The 18,298-nt window shown below is 46.1% G+C and overlaps 1 protein-coding gene across 3 annotated transcripts in view; it reads right to left on the reverse strand.

Moving 5' to 3' along the window:
• Positions 1-18,298, reverse strand: part of ADK (adenosine kinase) — a 594,014-nt gene that overhangs the window by 539,685 nt on the left and 36,031 nt on the right. For all 3 annotated transcript variants that reach the window (XM_033941773.1, XM_033941775.1, XM_033941774.1), the window contains exon 3: positions 8,019-8,072. In XM_033941773.1, the coding sequence (XP_033797664.1) occupies positions 8,019-8,072 (54 nt within the window). The remainder of the gene's footprint in view (positions 1-8,018; positions 8,073-18,298) is intronic.

Here is an 18,298-nt window from a genome sequence, read left to right on the forward strand (position 1 = left end):
TGCACACAGTATTCCAGGTGGGGCCTCACCATGGATCTATACAATGGCATAATGACTTCCCTCTTACGGCTGACGAAACCCCTTCGTATGCAACCCATTATTTGTCTTGCCTTGGATGAAGCCTGCTCCACTTGATTGGCAGACTTCATGTCCTCACTGACGATCACCCCCAAGTCTCGTTCTGCTACCGTTTTTGCTAGGATCTCGCCATTAAGGGTATAAGACTTGCATGGATTTTGGCTGCCCAGGTGCATAATTTTGCATTTTTTGGCATTGAAGTTGAGTTGCCATGTCCTAGACCAGCGCTCCAGCAGGAGTAGGTCGTGCATCATGTTGTCGGGCACTGAATCTTTGTCTGTTGTGCATTTGCCCACTACATTACTTAGTTTGGCGTCATCGGCGAATAATGTTATTTTACCTCGAAGCCCTTCTGCCAAGTCCCTTATAAAGATGTTGAATAGGATTGGGCCCAAGACTGAGCCCTGTGGCACTCCACTGATCACCTCCGTCATTTCGGAGGGGGTGCCATTCACCACCACCCTTTGAAGCCTACCTCCAAGCCAGTTCCCAACCCATTGCGTCAATGTGTCACCTAATCCTATAGAACTCATCTTGCCCAGCAACCTGCGGTGTGGTACGCTATCGAATGCTTTGCTAAAGTCCAGGTACACGATGTCCAGGGACTCCCCAATATCCAGCTTCTCCGTCACCCAATCAAAGAAGCTGATCAGGTTGGATTGGCATGATCTCCCCTTAGTAAATCCATGTTGTCGGGGATCCCGTAGATTCTTTTCATCCAGGATTTTATCCAATTGGTGTTTGATTAGAGTTTCCATTAGTTTGCTCACTATCGATGTTAGACTCACTGGTCTGTAGTTTTCTGTCTCCATCTTTGAGCCTTTCTTGTGGAGTGGAATGACGTTAGCCGTCCTCCAGTCCAACGGGACGCTGCCTGTACTAAGGGAGAGGTTGAAGAGCGCGGACAGTGGCTCCGCCAAGACATCACTCAGTTCCCTAAGCACCCTGGGGTGCAGGTTGTCCGGCCCCATTGCTTTGTTAACCTTGAGCTTTGACAGCTCACCGTAGACACTGCTGGGCGTAAACTCAAAGTCACTAAAAGGGTCAACTGAGCCAACCCTTGTCTGTAGCTGAGGGCCAAGCCCCGGCGCTTCTCGGGTGAAGACTGAGCAGAAGTATTCATTTAATAGTTGGGCTTTTTCCGAATCCTTATCCACATAGTCTCCGTCTGGATTCCTAAGACTTACAATCCCGCCTGAGTTTTTTCTTCTGTCACTGATATACCTGAAGAAGGATTTATCTCCCTTCTGGATGTTCTTTGCCAGAGACTCTTCCATGTGGAATTTAGCCTCTCTGACTGCTGTTTTGACAGCTTTTGATTTGGTCAGGTAGTCTGCTCTAGAGTCCTGCTTCCCTGATTTTTTGTAAGAGATGAAAGCTTCTTTCTTCTCCTTGATGAGGTTTGAGATCTCTGCAGTAAACCACTGTGGCTTATTGTTCCTTCGCCGTTTACTTACTGATTTAACATAGCGGTTTGTTGCTTCTTGTATGGTGGCTTTCAAAGTCGACCACATTTCTTCCACATTATCAGTTTCAGCTTGGCTTTGTAGCGCCTGGTGAACGAAGTCTCCCATTTCTTTGAAATTTGTGTCCTTGAATTTGAGGACCTTGGTCAGTGTGGTAGATTTAGTGAAACCTTTCCTGAGATTGAACCATACCATGTTGTGGTCACTGGAGGCCAATGTGTCGCCCACCGAGACCTCTGTGACACTTTCTCCATTGGTAAGTATCAGGTCCAGTATTGCCTGATCCCTTGTTGGTTCCAACACCAGTTGCCTGAGTCTTGCTCCCTTCATAGTGTTTAATAGCCTCCTGCTGCTTCCGGAAGCAGAGGTAAGTGTAACCCAATCCACATCAGGCATGTTGAAGTCACCTAGCAATACTGTGTCCCCACGCAAGGTGATATTTTCTATATCTCCGATTATTTCCATATCCAGGTCATCCTGTTGTCTTGGGGGTCTGTAAATTATGCCAAGATACAAGCATTTGTCTTTCCCTCTGGCCAAATTAACCCAAAGGGATTCCCCAGTGTACTGGACATCTGTGATTCTCGTGACCTTAATGTCATCTTTAGTATATAATGCTACACCTCCTCCCATTCTGCCCTCCCTGTCCCGGCGAAGCAAGTTGTAACCCGGTGTGACCATATCCCACCCGTGGGAGTCTGTGAGCCAGGTCTCGGATATCGCCACCACATCCAGGTCGGCATTCCTTATTTCTGTTTCCAATTCCAGGATCTTGTTTCCTAAACTGTGTGCGTTGACGTACATAGCCCTCCATGTTGTATTTCTGTTATGTCTCAATGGGGATATTTCTGCTTGAGCTATTTGAACACCTTTAGCATTGTTTGCGTTATTTGTGCTTTCCTTAGGCCCAGAACTACAATGTGTATTCCCCATATACCCAGAACTACAGTGTGTACTCCCCTTAGACCCAGAATTACAATGTGACCCATAAATATGATATGACCCTACTCCCGACTTGAAAGTGTGTGCACTCACCCCCGACCCAGAATTTTGGTGACTACTTACCTCAGCCTCAAAAAAGTATTGGCAGTTTAGCTCGCCAGGTATGTTGTTTATGCCTGTACCCTCCCCCGACTTACCTAGTTTAAAGCCCTGTGGAGAAGGCGGGCTAGACGGTGTCCAAGGACATTCTTCCCTCTTTTGGTCAGGTGTAGCCCATCCTGTCCCTGTAGCCCTTGCAGTGCTTCTCCATGGTGCTCAATAGTGTGACCTCACCTGGAATACTGTGTTCAGTTCTGGTCTCCTTATTTCAAGAAAGAAATAGCAGCACTAGAAAAGGTTCAAAGATGATAAAGGGGATGGAAACTCCTCTCGTATGAGGAAAGACTAAAAAAGGTTAGAACTCTTCAGCTTGGAAAAGAGACTGCTGAGGGGAGATAATATTGAAGTCTACAAAATCCTGAGTGGAGTAGAATGGGTAAAAATGGATTGATTTTTTTACTCTGTTAAAAATTACAAACACTAGGTAACACTTGAAGTTACAGGGAAATACTTTTAAAACCAATAGGAGGAAATATTTTTTAACTCTGGAACACATTGCCAGAGGTTGTGGTAAGGGCAGATGGCATAGCTGGGTTTAAGAAAGATTTGGACAATTTCCTGGAGGAAAAGTCCGTAGTCTTTTATTGGGACACACATAGGGGAAGGCACTGCTTGCCCTGGATTGGTAGCTACTCATTGGGTTTTTGCCATGTACTACTGATCTGGATTGGCCACTGTAGAAACAGGATACTGCAGTGGCGTACCTAGGGGGAGACGGGGGGGGCGGGCCGCCCCGGGTACCAGCCCTAAGGGGGTGTTCCCGGCCTTGCCGTTCAGTCCCCCGCCACCCCCGAAGGACCGCTCGCCCCACTGACCTTCCTGCACCACCTGTGAAGCAGCCCAAAGCAGGATCGCGAAGTCAGCGTCAGCATCCCTGCGCTGCTTCCTGCGCCGCGATCCCGCCCCTCCTCTGACGTCAGAGGAGGGGCAGGACCGTGGCGCAGGAAGCAGCGCAGGGATCGCTGACGCTGACTTCGCGATCCTGCTGCGGCTGTTCATAGGTGGTGCGGGGAGGCCAGGGGGGCGAGCGGTCCTTCGGGGTGGGTCGGGGCATCAGGCCTTCAGGGTGGGACGGGCGGGCAGGCAAGCAGGCTTTCAAGGGGGAGGGGGGTGACAGGCAGGCAGGCAGAGGAGGGGCGGGACCGTGGAGCAGGAAGCAGCGCAGGGATCGCTGACGGTGACTTAGCGATCCTGCTGCGGCTGTTCATAGGTGGTGCGGGGAGGCCAGGGGGGCGAGCGGTCCTTCGGGGTGGGTCGGGGCATCAGGCCTTCAGGGTGGGGCGGGCGGGCAGGCAAGCAGGCTTTCAAAGGGGAGGGGGGTGACAGGCAGGCAGGCAGGCCTTCAAGGGGGGACAGGCCTTCGGGGGGGGGGGGTGCAGACCTTCAAGGGGTGCAGGCCTTCAAGGGGGGCAGGCAGGCCTTCAGGGGGGTGCAGGCCTTCGGGGGGGGGTGTAGGCCTTTGGGGGGTGCAGACCTTCAAGGGGGTGCAGGCCTTCAAGGGGGGAAAGGCAGGCAGGCCTTCAAGGGGGGGACAGGCCTACAAGGGGGGGGGACAGGCCTACAAGGGGGGGGGACAGGCCTACAAGGGGGGGTGCAGGCCTACAAGGGGGGTGCAGGCCTTCAAGGGGGAGACAGGCCTTCAAGGGGGGGAAAGGCAGGCAGGCAGGCCTTAAAGGGGGGACAGACCTTCAAGGGGGGGACAGGCAGGCAGGCCTTCAATGGGGGGACAGGCCTACAAGGGGAAGGGACAGGCCTTCAAGGGGGGTGCAGGCCTTCAAGGTGGGACAGGCAGACCTTTAAGGGGGGACAGACCTTTGGGGGGGGGACCATGATTTAGAAGTACACGGAGGGAAGGGGGTGTTCAAAGAGACATGCATATGCCAAACTTTGGGGGGGGAAGAAATAATGGGTCTGAAAATAGAGGAGAGGGAGAGAGATGATGGACCATGGGATTTAGGGAGGGAAGGAACAGAAAGGGAGAGAAATTGGACACAAGGGATGGTGTGGAGGAGGGATAGAGATACTGGATAGGAGGGTAATTAGGAAAAGAAACGGAGAGATGGTGGACTCTGGGATGGTGGGGAAGGAGGGAGAGATGCCGGATGAAAGGGTATTTAAGAAAAGGTGGATCTGTGGAGGGAGATGAAAAAAAGGAAAGATACCAGACTTCCTGGGAAGGGAAGGGAAATGGAAAGGGAGGACAGAGTTGGCAGATGGATGGTTAGCATGCAGAAAGAAGGAGACCCTGGCAAGCAAGTTATCAGAAGAAAACCAGAGCCTTGGACCAACAAGATTTGAAATATAACCAGACAACAAAAGGTAGAAAAATTAATTTTATTTTCTGTTTTGTGATTATAACATGTCAGATTTGAAATGTGTATCCTGCCAGAGCTGGTGTTGGACTGCAAACGTGAGCTAGGATTTTTGCACATTTTTGCACTATATGGTGGGTGTATGAGGAGATTCACATTTCCTGCACAGCTAAGTCCATGTGAAGTTACCTTGTGCTGTATTTGACATCTAGCAAGGTCTCTGTTTGAAAGGAAAGATCTAAACTTAAAAATGAAGTGGCCAGAAGTTATGGTAAAAGCAGATAGTGTAGCTGGTTTTAAGAAAGATTTGGACAAATTCCTGGAGGAAAAGTCCATAATCTGTTATTAAGACATGGGGGAAGTGTCTGCTTGCCCTGGATTGGTAGCATGGAATGTTGCTACTCTTTGGGTTTTGACCAGGTATTAGTGTCCTGGATTGGCTACCATGAGAATGGGCTACTGGGCATGATGGACCATTGGTCTGACCCAGTTAGGCTATTCTTATGTTATGTTCTCATCTGTAGGGGCCTTTGTTTTCACTTCTTATTTTAATGTACTTTTTTTCTGGGAACTTATCAGTGTTTTTTATAATGGGAACAAAAATGGAAGAGAATTAATGTGTGTGGAATGGGGGGTAACTAATTTCTTCAGCTAAATAATTCAATCCACTTCAAACAGACATAGGAGAACTTGTGCACCATTCACACACCCTCCAACCAAAAACGTCAAAAGAAAAAAACTGTTCGACAACCTCCTAGCCATTCGAGCTGCAACACTCGACCCCCAACTCTACAACCAATTGATATCAACCACAGACTGCAAAACCTTCAAAAAGAAATAAAAACCCTTCTATTCAAAAAACACATAAAACCGAACTAACACAATCAGAACTGTCCCAAGCATCACCTGCAACTACTCCATATGTACTTCTAATGTCATGACAATTTAGACATAATTTATGTTATGTTATGTTTGGAATAATGGTTACATATATGAGGTTCAATAAAAGAAAATTTTCACTGCCTGTTTCTATTCTGACCATTTATTCCATTTCATGGTTATTGCAAAAAAAAAAAAAAAAATATTTTTTTACATGGGGGGGGGGGGGGGGGGGGGGGGGGGTGTCAAAAAATGATGGGCCCCGGGTGCCACATACCCTAGGTACGCCACTGGGATACTGGGCTAGATAGACCATTGGTCTGCCCCAGTAAGACTATACTTATGTTCAAGAGTTTCATTACCTCTCTTTCTAAGTTTAACACAAAATTCAATCACACCCCTCTGGTGTATTCTCACAGACACATCTTCATCTGCCATGACAAAACACAAAGTTATTCCTCTTGCTATGAACCAACAATGAAAACTATGGCATTCCAACTTCAGGTTCAGAAACGTCAAGGTATGAGCTTCACATGAACCAGCACAGTGTAGCCACGTCTTCTTTTTGGAAAGAAAAATAGAGGCAGTCTCATTACTTTTCAATCAGCCCTTGTATATGGGTCATGTTGCACTAAGAACACTTTTTAAAGAGGCTGGGAACATTTTTCTGAGATATGCCCTGAGAAAAAGAATGCACTAAAATTGAATGACTCAATGATGAAAAGATACCTAAACCAGGTGCTCAAAGTCTATTGTGTCAAAACTGAGTCAATGAAAAAAAAGGAAATCTATAAAATGAATAAAAACCTAACTAAAATGACTATCATGGGATAAGATATTGCACAACAGACATGACTTAATGAAAAAGTTCAACTTAATATTGAAAAAAATAATCGCCAGATAGAAGCCAAGAGACCACTAACATAAAGCTCCATCGACAAATGGCAACTGGTGAGATGAGGTTTACCTCAACAGCAGCATGTGGTAACACACACATGCAGTGCAACTTTAAAAGTCTTAGCGTCCTTGATGAATTTCCACCTTAATCTCCAAAAACTGTATTCATGATTTTTTGTTTGTTTGTTTTTTTAAAAAAATGCCTAAATCCATAAAGATTATCAGTGAAACTGGTAAGCATAGGAAGAGGCAGCACAGAGCGAAAGGACAATGGAAAGTTAACAGAAGTTGCCAAAGATATACAGTGATGCCTTGGAATCCGAACTTAATCCCTTCCAGAACCCCGTTCGAGTTCCAAAGCGTTCGAGTTCCAAGACAATTTTTCCCATTGAAAATAATAGAAACTGGATTAATGGTGCGGTATATAAACCCAAGGTTTAGTTTAGTTTAGTTTAGTCCCACAAACTCAAAATTTTAACAGTAAATACACTGGATTTTAAAGTAAAATATTAACAAATATTCCAAAGCAGCATTCAGATTCTGGGGCAGAAACACACATATACAATGTGCAGGGCATTCGGATTCCAAAGCATAGTTCGGATCCTGGGGCAAAATTTACTACAAAAAATGTTCGGATTCCAAAACGTTCGAGTTCTGGGGCGTTCGGATTCCGAGGTACCACTGTAATTTCAAAAGCTCTCCTTAAGCCATCTAGATTCAAGGAAAGTCAGTTAGGCCAGACCACATGTGTCATGAAATTTAACTTACACATACAAGCTGCTTTTGTTGTGGCATACCTATCCGAAACTGCCCTTTTCATCTATGAGTACTGTCAGCTGATCTGCCAATCAGACTCACTAGATGAAAAGATATCTGGCAGTGCTTTGCTAATATGTTGAATCCAAATGATCCATCTGCTAAAATGTGTTCTATTTGTCTGATTCATTAGCTGACTTCTCTGAATATTTGCACCTGTTATAGATACTGTATAGAAACAGCTACTTTTAGGGCCTCAGAAGATTATCTTTTAGTAATAGATATCACAAAAAAGAAAATCTGTAAATAATTTAATTGAAATATGAAATAGAGACATACAAAAATACTAAGGGGGTCATTTACTAACAGCTAGCACACATACTGGTAAAATGAATATTTATTATACAGCCCACTTGGCAAATAAAATGCATTAATGGATTTGCATAAATTAACCAACTAAATGACCCCTAAATCTAAAAAAATCAAGATCTCATGTTTTTGTTTGGAGCCCAAACTACCTGAAACTTACAGCTCTTTGTGTTTGTCTTCTGCCAAGATTTGGTTGTTTGCTTTCAAGCCATACCTAAAAATTCAAACAGAAAAAAACAAAAAAAATGAATATATATTTTTTTAAAAAACCTTATCACTGGATCAACCCTATTTCAAAAGAAAAAGGAAATGTATTAATCTTTCCATTTTATAAAAATTCTGAGGAAATTAATTCTCATGAATGTACTGTGTTGAAAAACACATGCTAACTCTCTACACAATGCAGAAGTTTAACATTTCAAGCAGATTAACTTTCTGGGTGTTTTTCCTTTTTTTCTGTTACAGTATATAAAAAATTATCTGTATACATATTTAAAGATACATGTGCATGGCACATATTGCTGCAATGTCCCCCCCACCCCCCAAACAAATGGAAGATTAGGTTCTTACCTCAGTAATTGTCTTTCTGTTATAAGACATAGGATTCTATACTGAAGCCATTGTCCTCCTTTAGGTCATGAACTTCGCAGAAGGATGCCACTCATATCTTTCAACTCCTCCCCTTCACCAGTGGCAAAAAGCTCCCTCTTCAGTTAGTATCAAAGCAATCGAATTCCACTGAAACAGAAAAAGAGTAGACGAGGAGCACAGGAAACTTCACTGGAGACAACATACATTTCTGTTCTGCTCTGTAATTCATGAAAAAAGAACAATCATCAACATGAACATGCAACTTAGGAGTATCCAGCAACCAAATGCTATGTGCAACTAGCTACTACTGCATAAGAAACCCCAAGGTTCATAAAAATAGTGTTACTCTTAAACTCTACTCGGTTTTGTTTTGTTTTTATATGATCATCCAAATGGCAGGAGAAGTCCTGTGACCGACCCCAGCAATGTCCAAGGCAGCAAACAGGCAAATTGTAAATCTGCAAAAAGGCGGGTCATACAGTATCCTATGTCTTCTAAAAGAAGGAAGATTACAGAGGTAAAAACATAATCTTCCATTCTGTTGCAAAGACATAGAATTCTGCCCCGAAGCTGATATACCAAAGCAATGCCGGATGTCTAGGGAGGGACAGATGAGCCTGTCTGCAGCACTGATGACCCAAATGTGGCAACCTCTCAAGCTTCCACATCCACTCTGTAGAACCTTATAAAGATATGGAGAGTAGAACAAGTAGCTGCTCCACAGATTTCACCGGGTGGAACAGCCAAGGACTACACCCAGGAGGCAACAACACTTATAGTCAAATATGCTGTGAGTGATATATTAGGAAGAAGAAATTGCCACGAGAATCCATCTGGCAATCAAAGCCGCGGAAGCTGGTCTGCCTCATCTTGACTGGTCAGCACAAAAGATGGCAGGAGAGATGTGAATCATTGGTCCTTTCCAGGTAGTTAAGCAAAATTCTGCACATCCAGCCTCTGCAAAATCCCGTCCAGTTTAGCCAAACCCATAGGGGGAAAAAAAAAATCAGAGAAATTAATCTCTGGGTTGATGTGAAAAGCTGACACCACCGAGATTAGTATTGCAGAGACTACGGTCACCAGAAAAAAAACATCTTGGCTGTAAGGTCCAAAAGAGACCATCTTGCAGAAGCTTGTATGGGGACTGAGTGGCTCTTCAAAACAATATTAAGATCCCAAGATGGGAAAGGTTGGCGCAATAGAAGACACAATCTGAGCGCTCCCTTCAAATACTGAGTGAAGTCTTAATGAGACACCAGTGACTAAGGAGACAACCAATGTCTTAACACCAAACTTGACAGCGAAACATTGACTACTTTGCACACAAAATAGACAAAATATATTCTCACCTCGACTCCACCATGCTACAGACACCATCCCCCCATGACTCAGACAAGATCATTAAAACTACAACTGGGAACCTAACACTTCGAAACTATCTCCCACAACAATATCACCAAGATACTAGACACTATTTGCCCATCTGGCTCAAACCTGGACCCCTGTCTACCATGCCTCCTAGTGGGTGTGAAAGATGCCTTTGTAAACTCCATCCTTTCTCATCAACACCTCTCTACAAACAGGCAAAATGCCCGCAAACTGGAAATTAGCAGTCATAAAACCGATCTTGAATAAAACCACATTCGACCCTAATATGCCCGGCAACTTTAGACCCATCTCCAACCTACTCTTTATCTCCAAGATCCTTAAAAAAAAATAATGTTAAACCAATTACACTTTTTCATTGACAAAGAAGTAGCCTTATCTGCCTTACAGTCAGGATTCAGGAAATTCCACAGTACTGAAACGGTCCTTCTCGACATCATCGACGACTGCTGGAAACTAATGAATAAGGGTAACGATGTCCTTCTGGTGCTGCTGGATCTCAGCGTGGCGTTCAACACTGTTGACCATTCTCTCCTCCTTGCACTGCTCTCTGAAATTGATATCCAAGACACTGTGTTACGATGGTTCGCCTCCTTCCTGAATAACAGATCCCAAAGCGTACTGCTCAACGATGCACTACTGAAACCAAAACCGATCAAATACGGTGATCTGCAATGAGCTCTACTATCCCCCCTGTTATTCAATCTCTGCCCTTAGACCTGTCCTAGAAATAACCCACAAATAACAAATACAGATTCACTCCTTCGCGGATGACATCCAACTATACCTATTGGTAGAAGAAACCAGTGGTGCCCAAATCACAAAACTCCTAAACTGCCTCTCGGAAATCAAAAACTGGATGTCCGTCAACAAATTACAACTAAATGCCTCTAAAACAGAACTCCTTTGGATCCGCAAAGAACACTGCAACTACATCCATCCCTCTCTACACTGTGACTCAACTACCATAACTGCAAAAGACCAAGCATACAGCATAGGAATACTCCTCGACTCCAACCTATCGCTTTCCAACCACATCTCTCAGGTGGTATCTACTTCATTTTACTACCTGCATCAACTCTGAAAAATAAGGAACTACTTTTCCGAGTCCAACTTCATCTAGATACTCCATGCCTTAGTCCTCTCCCGCATGGACTACTGCAACATGCTATTCAATAATCTCACAGCAACAACATACAACATCTCCAGTGTGTACAAAACTTGGCAATCAGACTTCTAAAAACCCTCCATCCCCACAACTCTGTTTCCCAGGCTATACTGTCGGCTCACTGGCTGCCTGTAGCCAAACATTGTATCTTCAAGGGCTTGAAGCTAGCATTCAAATCCTTGCATGGCACCAGGCTATGTGACAACCAAGCTTCCTCTGTACATGCCGAACAGGTCGCTCTGCTCCCAGGATGAAATATGCCTCAAAACGCCCCCTGGTCATGCCCTTCAACTGCAAACTGTCAAACAATGTTCCTACTCCCACTTCATACCAACCCACTAAAATCAACTGCCCCCACAAAATAGATCCCTTGAAGGACTTCTCAACTTTAGGAAAGCAATAAAAACATACCTGTTCACCTAACTCGCCCGCCCCACAACCTAACTACAAAAAATGTATATTGATACAAAGATCTTTGGTATGTGTCACATTAGGATAAAACCTTGTATTGAAAAATCTTGCACTGTAACTACGCATGACAAATTTAACATGTAAACTGTATATTATGGATATTGGTATTAGATCTCTAGTATGTGTCAAGTTAGGATAAAAATGTGTACCAGAAAAAAAAAACCTTGTACTGTACCAATGGCAAGTTGTAACTTGTTAACTGTATATTATGTACTAGTCTTTAAGCCCGTTACATTAACGGGTGCTAGAATAGATGTGTGTGCCTGTCTTTCTTTCATTCTCTCTCTCTCCTTGGCTGCTTTCTGTCTGTCTGTCTTTCTTTCTGTCTCTCTTTCTTTCTGTCTCTCTCTTTCTTTGGCTGTCCACCACCATATCCCTTCCCTGCTCCCCCTGTCCAACAGCAGCCCTTCTCCCTTCGTTTAACCTCCCCCCTGTCTAGCAGCACCTCTTCCCTGCTCCCCCTGTCCAGCAGTAAATGGTTAAATCCAGAGCCCTGAAGGAATGGGACCTCCCATCTCTTTCACCGGGTTATGGAGGGGGGTGGGGCCAGGACCAGCCAGTGGGAGAGCTGCGGGCTTCAGTAACATCATCGCTACTCAGAGGCAAACTTCTGCAGCTCAGACCTCTGGGCAGTCGGGCACCAGCAGTGTGGGGGGGGGGGGAGCAAGGACAGGAACAGTAGCAATAATAAAAATCATGGAGCTCTGGGCGGTCAGTGATCAGGACGTGAGACTCCATCGCAGCTCGGAAGCAGCAGTAGCACCAAGTGATCGTGAGTAAACCACCGGCGAGCGGGACTCGAGAACAACCTGCTAGCGCTGGGTTATGGGTTAGTTGGTTGCCCATGGATCCACTGCTCCTTGCAGCTTCCCTTATTTCTCTGGCTTCGTTTCCAGTGCCAGAGGAGCGATGAAGTCACGTCCCCGGAGCGGCAGCGCAGCTGCATGAAGCGGTGTCTTCGCGGCTGGAGCGATTTGCCATCTCTTCCCCCTTTCTTGCGTCGCTGGTGGGTTTTTGTCTTCTCCCTCCCCCTACGTCGCGTCACAAGCCTCCCCACGTGCCGGAAATCAAATTTGGCACGGACAGACACAGCACAGTGGCAGGGATCATAAAACCCTAAGTGTGCATGCGCACTTAATAAATAATGCTCAAAATATGAGAAACACAGGGTAGGAAGAAAAAGGAGGGTGGAGTACCATTATTTGTTAAAGATCATATTAAAGCCACACAATTGCAGGATCTGCAGGGTAAGGAAGAGGCACTGTGGGTCAGTCTGGAAAGGGAATGGAAAATGTATTTACATTGATGTGATATATACGCTTCCTTCACAGACAGAAAAAGTGGACAGAGATTTAACAGTAGACATTCAGAATATAGCTGTAAAAGGGTAAGTATTACTAATAGGTGATTTTAATATGCCAGATGTTGATTGGGGTATCCCTATTTCGGGGTATTCTAGAAGTAGGGAGATCCTGGATTCTCTACAAGGAGAACTGTTCCAGCAAGGAAAGTGTTTCTGATGTTACAGTGGGTGATCATCTGGCATTCAGTGATCAAAGCACGGTGTGGTTTAAAATTAAAACAGGTGTAGAGAAGGCTCATTTAAAAAGGTTCTAGACTTAAAAAAACAACAACAACCCAACACCTACCATATATACTCGAATATAAGTTAATCCGAATATAAGTCGAGACCCCCTTTTTCCCCCCAAAAAGGAGGAAAAATGGTTGACTCGAATATAAGTTGAGCGGCTTAATATTCAAGTGTCCTGACTTGTCAGGCTCTGTACCCAGTACCCTTTCTTCCTTCCCTCCCCTAACAGGCTCTGCACTCAGCACCCTTCCTTCCTTCCCTCCCTGGTCAGGCTCTGCACCCAGCACCCTTTCTTCCTTCCCCTGCCGTTGCAGAGTGAATTCACAGGCAGACAAGGCCAAAGCAGCCTGTTTAAAGTGCTGCTGGCCCGACGCTGCAAAGGGCTCGCTTGCGGTCGGCAGGCTCGGATGGGAGGGAGGGATGGATAGGGATTCGGCTGTGGGGGCAGGTGCTCGCTCAAGGGTTCTGTTGCACGAGGGATGGGAGGGAGGGGAAGAAAGATGCTTCACATGTGGGGGAGAGAAAGGAAAGAGGAAGAATTGGGGTGAAGGAGAGGAAGGGAGAAATGATCATGTACATACCCCGAAAATAAGAAAGTGTTTATATTAATTTTAGGCTCAAAAAACACACTAGGTCTTATTTTCGGGGAAACACAGTAGTCTGCACCAGAGACATAGTTAAGAGGCCCTTTCCTACTATGTTCTATTTATTCCCTTCGCCTAACCGTTGACCTAGGTATTACCCCCCACAACCTCAAGGATTTTAACTTACTCTGCCACACCCCATCCCAGCCTTGCCTCCAGACCGCGGGCCGCAAATAAAACCTGGAGAGCCACATGCGGCCCGCGGCCTGCGTGTTTGAGACCGCTGGTCTAAAGGAAAGAAAATTAACAGGTAAGAACATAATTTTTCCTTCCTTATCAACAGCAGCAGATGAATCCAGAGACTAGTGGGATGTAGCAAAGCAATCCTCAATCCGGGTGGGAAGCTAACGCCGCCTCCGCAATAACCAAAACCCCAAAAGCAGATTCCACACGCACTGCCACATTCAACCGGTAATGCTTCAAAAACATGTTCCGAAAAGACCAAGTAGCCGAACAACAAATCTCTTCCAAAGAAAAACCTCTAGACTCCGCCCAAGAAGTAGACATCGCTCTAATGGAATGAGCATGAAGTTTTTCTGGCAACCGCTTACCCAACGTCAAGTAAGCAGAAGCAATGGTTTCTTTGACCCATCAAGCAATGGGTGCCTTGGACGCCGCCATACCCTTGTTGCGGCCCGCAAACAACACAAAGAGGTGATTAGAACGTCGAAAATCGTTAGTAATCTGGAGATGTAATAATGTAAGAGAATCCTACGAACATCTAGCAAACGCAGACAAGAGAAGCGCTCCCCCCAGTCCTCCTTCCGGAAAGCCGGAAGGAAGAGAGACTGGTTCACATGAAAGGGGGAGACTACCTTAGGAAGAAACGAAGGTACAGTTCAGACAGACAAACTGGAACTCGAAATTCTCAAAAAAGGATCTCTACAAGATAATGCCTGCAACTCAAGACACCCACCTGGCTGAAGCCAAAGCAACCAGAAAGACCGCTTTCAATGTCACATCCTTTAGCGTAGTATTTGACAAAGGCTCAAATGGCGGCTTTTACAACTCCCCAAGGACAACCTTATGACTCCACTCCGGACAGATCTTTTTAACAGGAGGCCGAATATGTTGTACCCCTTTGAGAAATCGAACAATATCTGGTTGCGACGCTAGGGAAGAACGAGTCATCCGGCCTCTATAGCAAGCAATAGCGGCCACTTGAACTTTTAGAGAATTATAAGCCAATTCCTTGGTTACTCCTTCTTGAAGAAAAGAAAGAATGGTAGAGAGAGAAGCTTGGAAGGGCGTCAAACCCTGAGCAACACACCAAGAATCAAAAACCCGCCAGACTCGAGCATACGAGGCAGAGGTAGATCTCTTTTTCGCCTGAAGAAGACTGGAAATGACCTGTTCGGAATATCCCCTACGTCTCAGCCGTAAGACTAAATTGGGATGGATTTTCCATGCTGATTGGAACCTGAGTAAGCAAGTCCGGAGTCACCGAAATGTCAACCAATTGCCCGCTGACAGATGTATCAGGTCCGCATACCGCAGCCAATCCGGAGCCACCAGGATCACCGTGCTGGAAAACTGAGTTATGTGATGTAACACACGACCTATCATCGGCCACGGAGGAAACACATAAAGGAGACAACTCGGAGGTCAAGCAAGAGCCAACACGTCTACCCCTTCCGACGCCTGCTCCCTGCATCTGCTGAAGAATCAAGGAAGCTTCACATTGTTCGATGAGGCCATGAGGTCTATTTCCGGGAGACCCCACTGAGGTCGAACGCCTGATCGGAGAGTTCCCATTCTCCGGGATCTAGAAGATGTCTGCTGAGGAAGTCCATCTGAACATTTTCCTGACCCGCAATGTGAGCTCCGGACAGCAGAGGAAGATGAAGTTCTGCCCATTGAAGGAGAAGAATCACTTTGTTTGCCAGCTGAGGACTTCAGGTAGAAACATAGAAACATAGAAAGATGACGGCAGAAAAGGGCTATAGCCCATCAAGTCTGCACACTCTACTGTCCCACCCCATTAAGTCAGAGTGCTGCTTGACCCACGTAGAGATCCCACGTGGGTGTCCCATTTATTCTTAAAGTCGAGCACGCTGGTGGCCTTGATCACTTGCACCGGTAGTTTGTTCCAGTGATCCACCACATAGAAACATAGAAACATAGAAATAGACGGCAGATAAGGGCCACGGCCCATCTAGTCTGCCCACCCTAATGACCCTCCCCTATCTTTCTCTGTGAATAGATCCCACGTGTCTATCCCATTTGGCCTTAAAATCGGGCACGCTGCTGGCCTCAATCACCTGTAGTGGAAGACTGTTCCAGCGATCAACCACTCTTTCAGTGAAAAAGAACTTCCTGGTGTCTCCTCGCAGTTTCCCTCCCCTGAGTTTCCACGGATGCCCTCTTGTTGTCGTGGGACCCTTGAAAAAGAAGATATCTTCCTCCGCCTCGATGCGGCCCATAAGATACTTGAACGTCTCGATCATGTCTCCCCTCTCTCTGCGCTCCTCGAGCGAGTATAGCTGCAATTTGTCAAGCCGTTCTTCATATGGAAGATCCTTGAGTCCCGAGACCATCCGGGTGGCCATTCTCTGCACCGACTCCAGTCTCAGCACATCCTTGCGATAATGTGGCCTCCAAAATTGCACACAGTATTCCAGGTGGGGCCTCACCATGGATCTATATAATGGCATAATGACTTCCTCCTTACGGCTGACGAAACCCCTTCGTATGCAACCCATTATTTGTCTTGCCTTGGATGAAGCCTGCTCCACTTGATTGGCAGACTTCATGTCCTCACTGACGATTACCCCCAAGTCTCGTTCTGCTACCGTTTTTGCTAGGATCTCGCCATTAAGGGTATAAGACTTGCATGGATTTTGGCTGCCCAGGTGCATAATTTTGCATTTTTTGGCATTGAAGTTGAGTTGCCATGTCTTAGACCAGCGCTCCAGCAGGAGTAGGTCGTGCAGCATGTTGTCGGGCATTGAATCTTCGTCTGTTGTGCATTTGCCCACTACATTACTTAGTTTGGCGTCATCGGCGAATAATGTTATTTTACCTCGAAGCCCTTCTGCCAAGTCCCTTATAAAGATGTTGAATAGGATTGGGCCCAAGACCGAGCCCTGTGGCACTCCACTGATCACCTCCGTCATTTCGGAGGGGGTGCCATTCACCACCACCCTTTGAAGCCTACCTCCAAGCCAGCTCCCAACCCATTGCGTCAATGTGTCACCTAATCCTATAGAACTCATCTTACCCAGCAACCTGCGGTGTGGTACACTATCGAATGCTTTGCTAAAGTCCACCCTTTCTGTAAAGAAATACTTCCTGATATCACCACCAAATCTCCCTCCTCTGAGTTTGAGCGGGTGCCCCCTTGTGACTGAAGGTCCCTTAGGAAAGAATGTGTCGTTTTCCACCTCGATACGACCTGTGACGTACTTAAATGTCTCAATCATGTCACCCCTCTCCCTGCGCTCCTCTAGAGAGTAGAGCTGCAACTTGCCCAGTCTTTCCTCGTATGAGAGACCCTTGAGTCCGGAGACCATCCTAGTGGCCATTCGCTGGACTGACTCAGCTCGAAGTACATCTTTACGGTAATGTGGCCTCCAGAATTACACACAGTACTCCAGATGAGGTCTCACCATGGTTCTGTACCGTGGCATTATGACTTCAGGTTTACGGCTGACGAAGCTTCTATTGATACATCCCATCATCCGCCTTGCCTTGGATGAGGCCTTCTCTACTTGTTTGGCAGCCTTCATGTCTGCACTGATGATTACTCCCAAGTGCCGTTCTTCTGAGGTCGTAGCTAGTGTTTCTCCATTCAAGGTGTATGTTCTGCATGGATTTCTGCTGCCGAGATGCATCACTTTACACTTCTTTGCGTTGAAGCCCAGCTGCCATGTTGAAGACCAGTTTTCCAACTTGATCAGATCCTGCGCCATACCATCCGTGAGATCGCTTTCACCTACTATATTACACAGTTTGGCATCATCGGCAAACAGCGCTACTTTACCCTGAAGCCCTTGGGTTAAGTCCCTTATGAATATGTTAAAAAGGGATGGTCCCAGGACTGAGCCCTGCGGCACTCCGCTAGTCACCTCCGATGTCTTAGAGAGGGTGCCATTGACCACCACCCTCTAATCATTGACCCATGCCATTAGTTTCTCACCTAACCCCATCGATTTCATCTTGTTTAATAGTCTACGGTGTGGGACACTGTCAAACGCTTTACTGAAATCCAAGTACACTATGTCCAGAGACTCTCCCGAGTCTAGCTTTCCTGTCACCCAGTCAAAGAAGCTGATAATATTGGATTGGCATGACCTGCCCCTAGTGAATCCATGTTGACAGGGATCCCTCAGATTCCCCTCATCCAATATCGTGTCTAATTTCCCTTTAAGTAGAGTTTCCATGAGTTTACACACTATTGATGTGAGACTTACTGGTCTGTAATTCGCAGCTTCCGCTCTGCAACCCTTTTTGTGCAGAGGAACAACATTGGCAGTTTTCCAGTCCAGGGGGACTCTCCCCGTACTTAGGGAGAGATTGAAGAGCATGGTTAACGGTTCCGCCAAAACATCGCATAGCTCTCTGAACACTCTTGGGTGCAGATTGTCCGG

This window comes from Geotrypetes seraphini, chromosome 4, assembly GCF_902459505.1.
Source record: "Geotrypetes seraphini chromosome 4, aGeoSer1.1, whole genome shotgun sequence".
Classification (NCBI taxonomy): domain Eukaryota; kingdom Metazoa; phylum Chordata; class Amphibia; order Gymnophiona; family Dermophiidae; genus Geotrypetes; species Geotrypetes seraphini.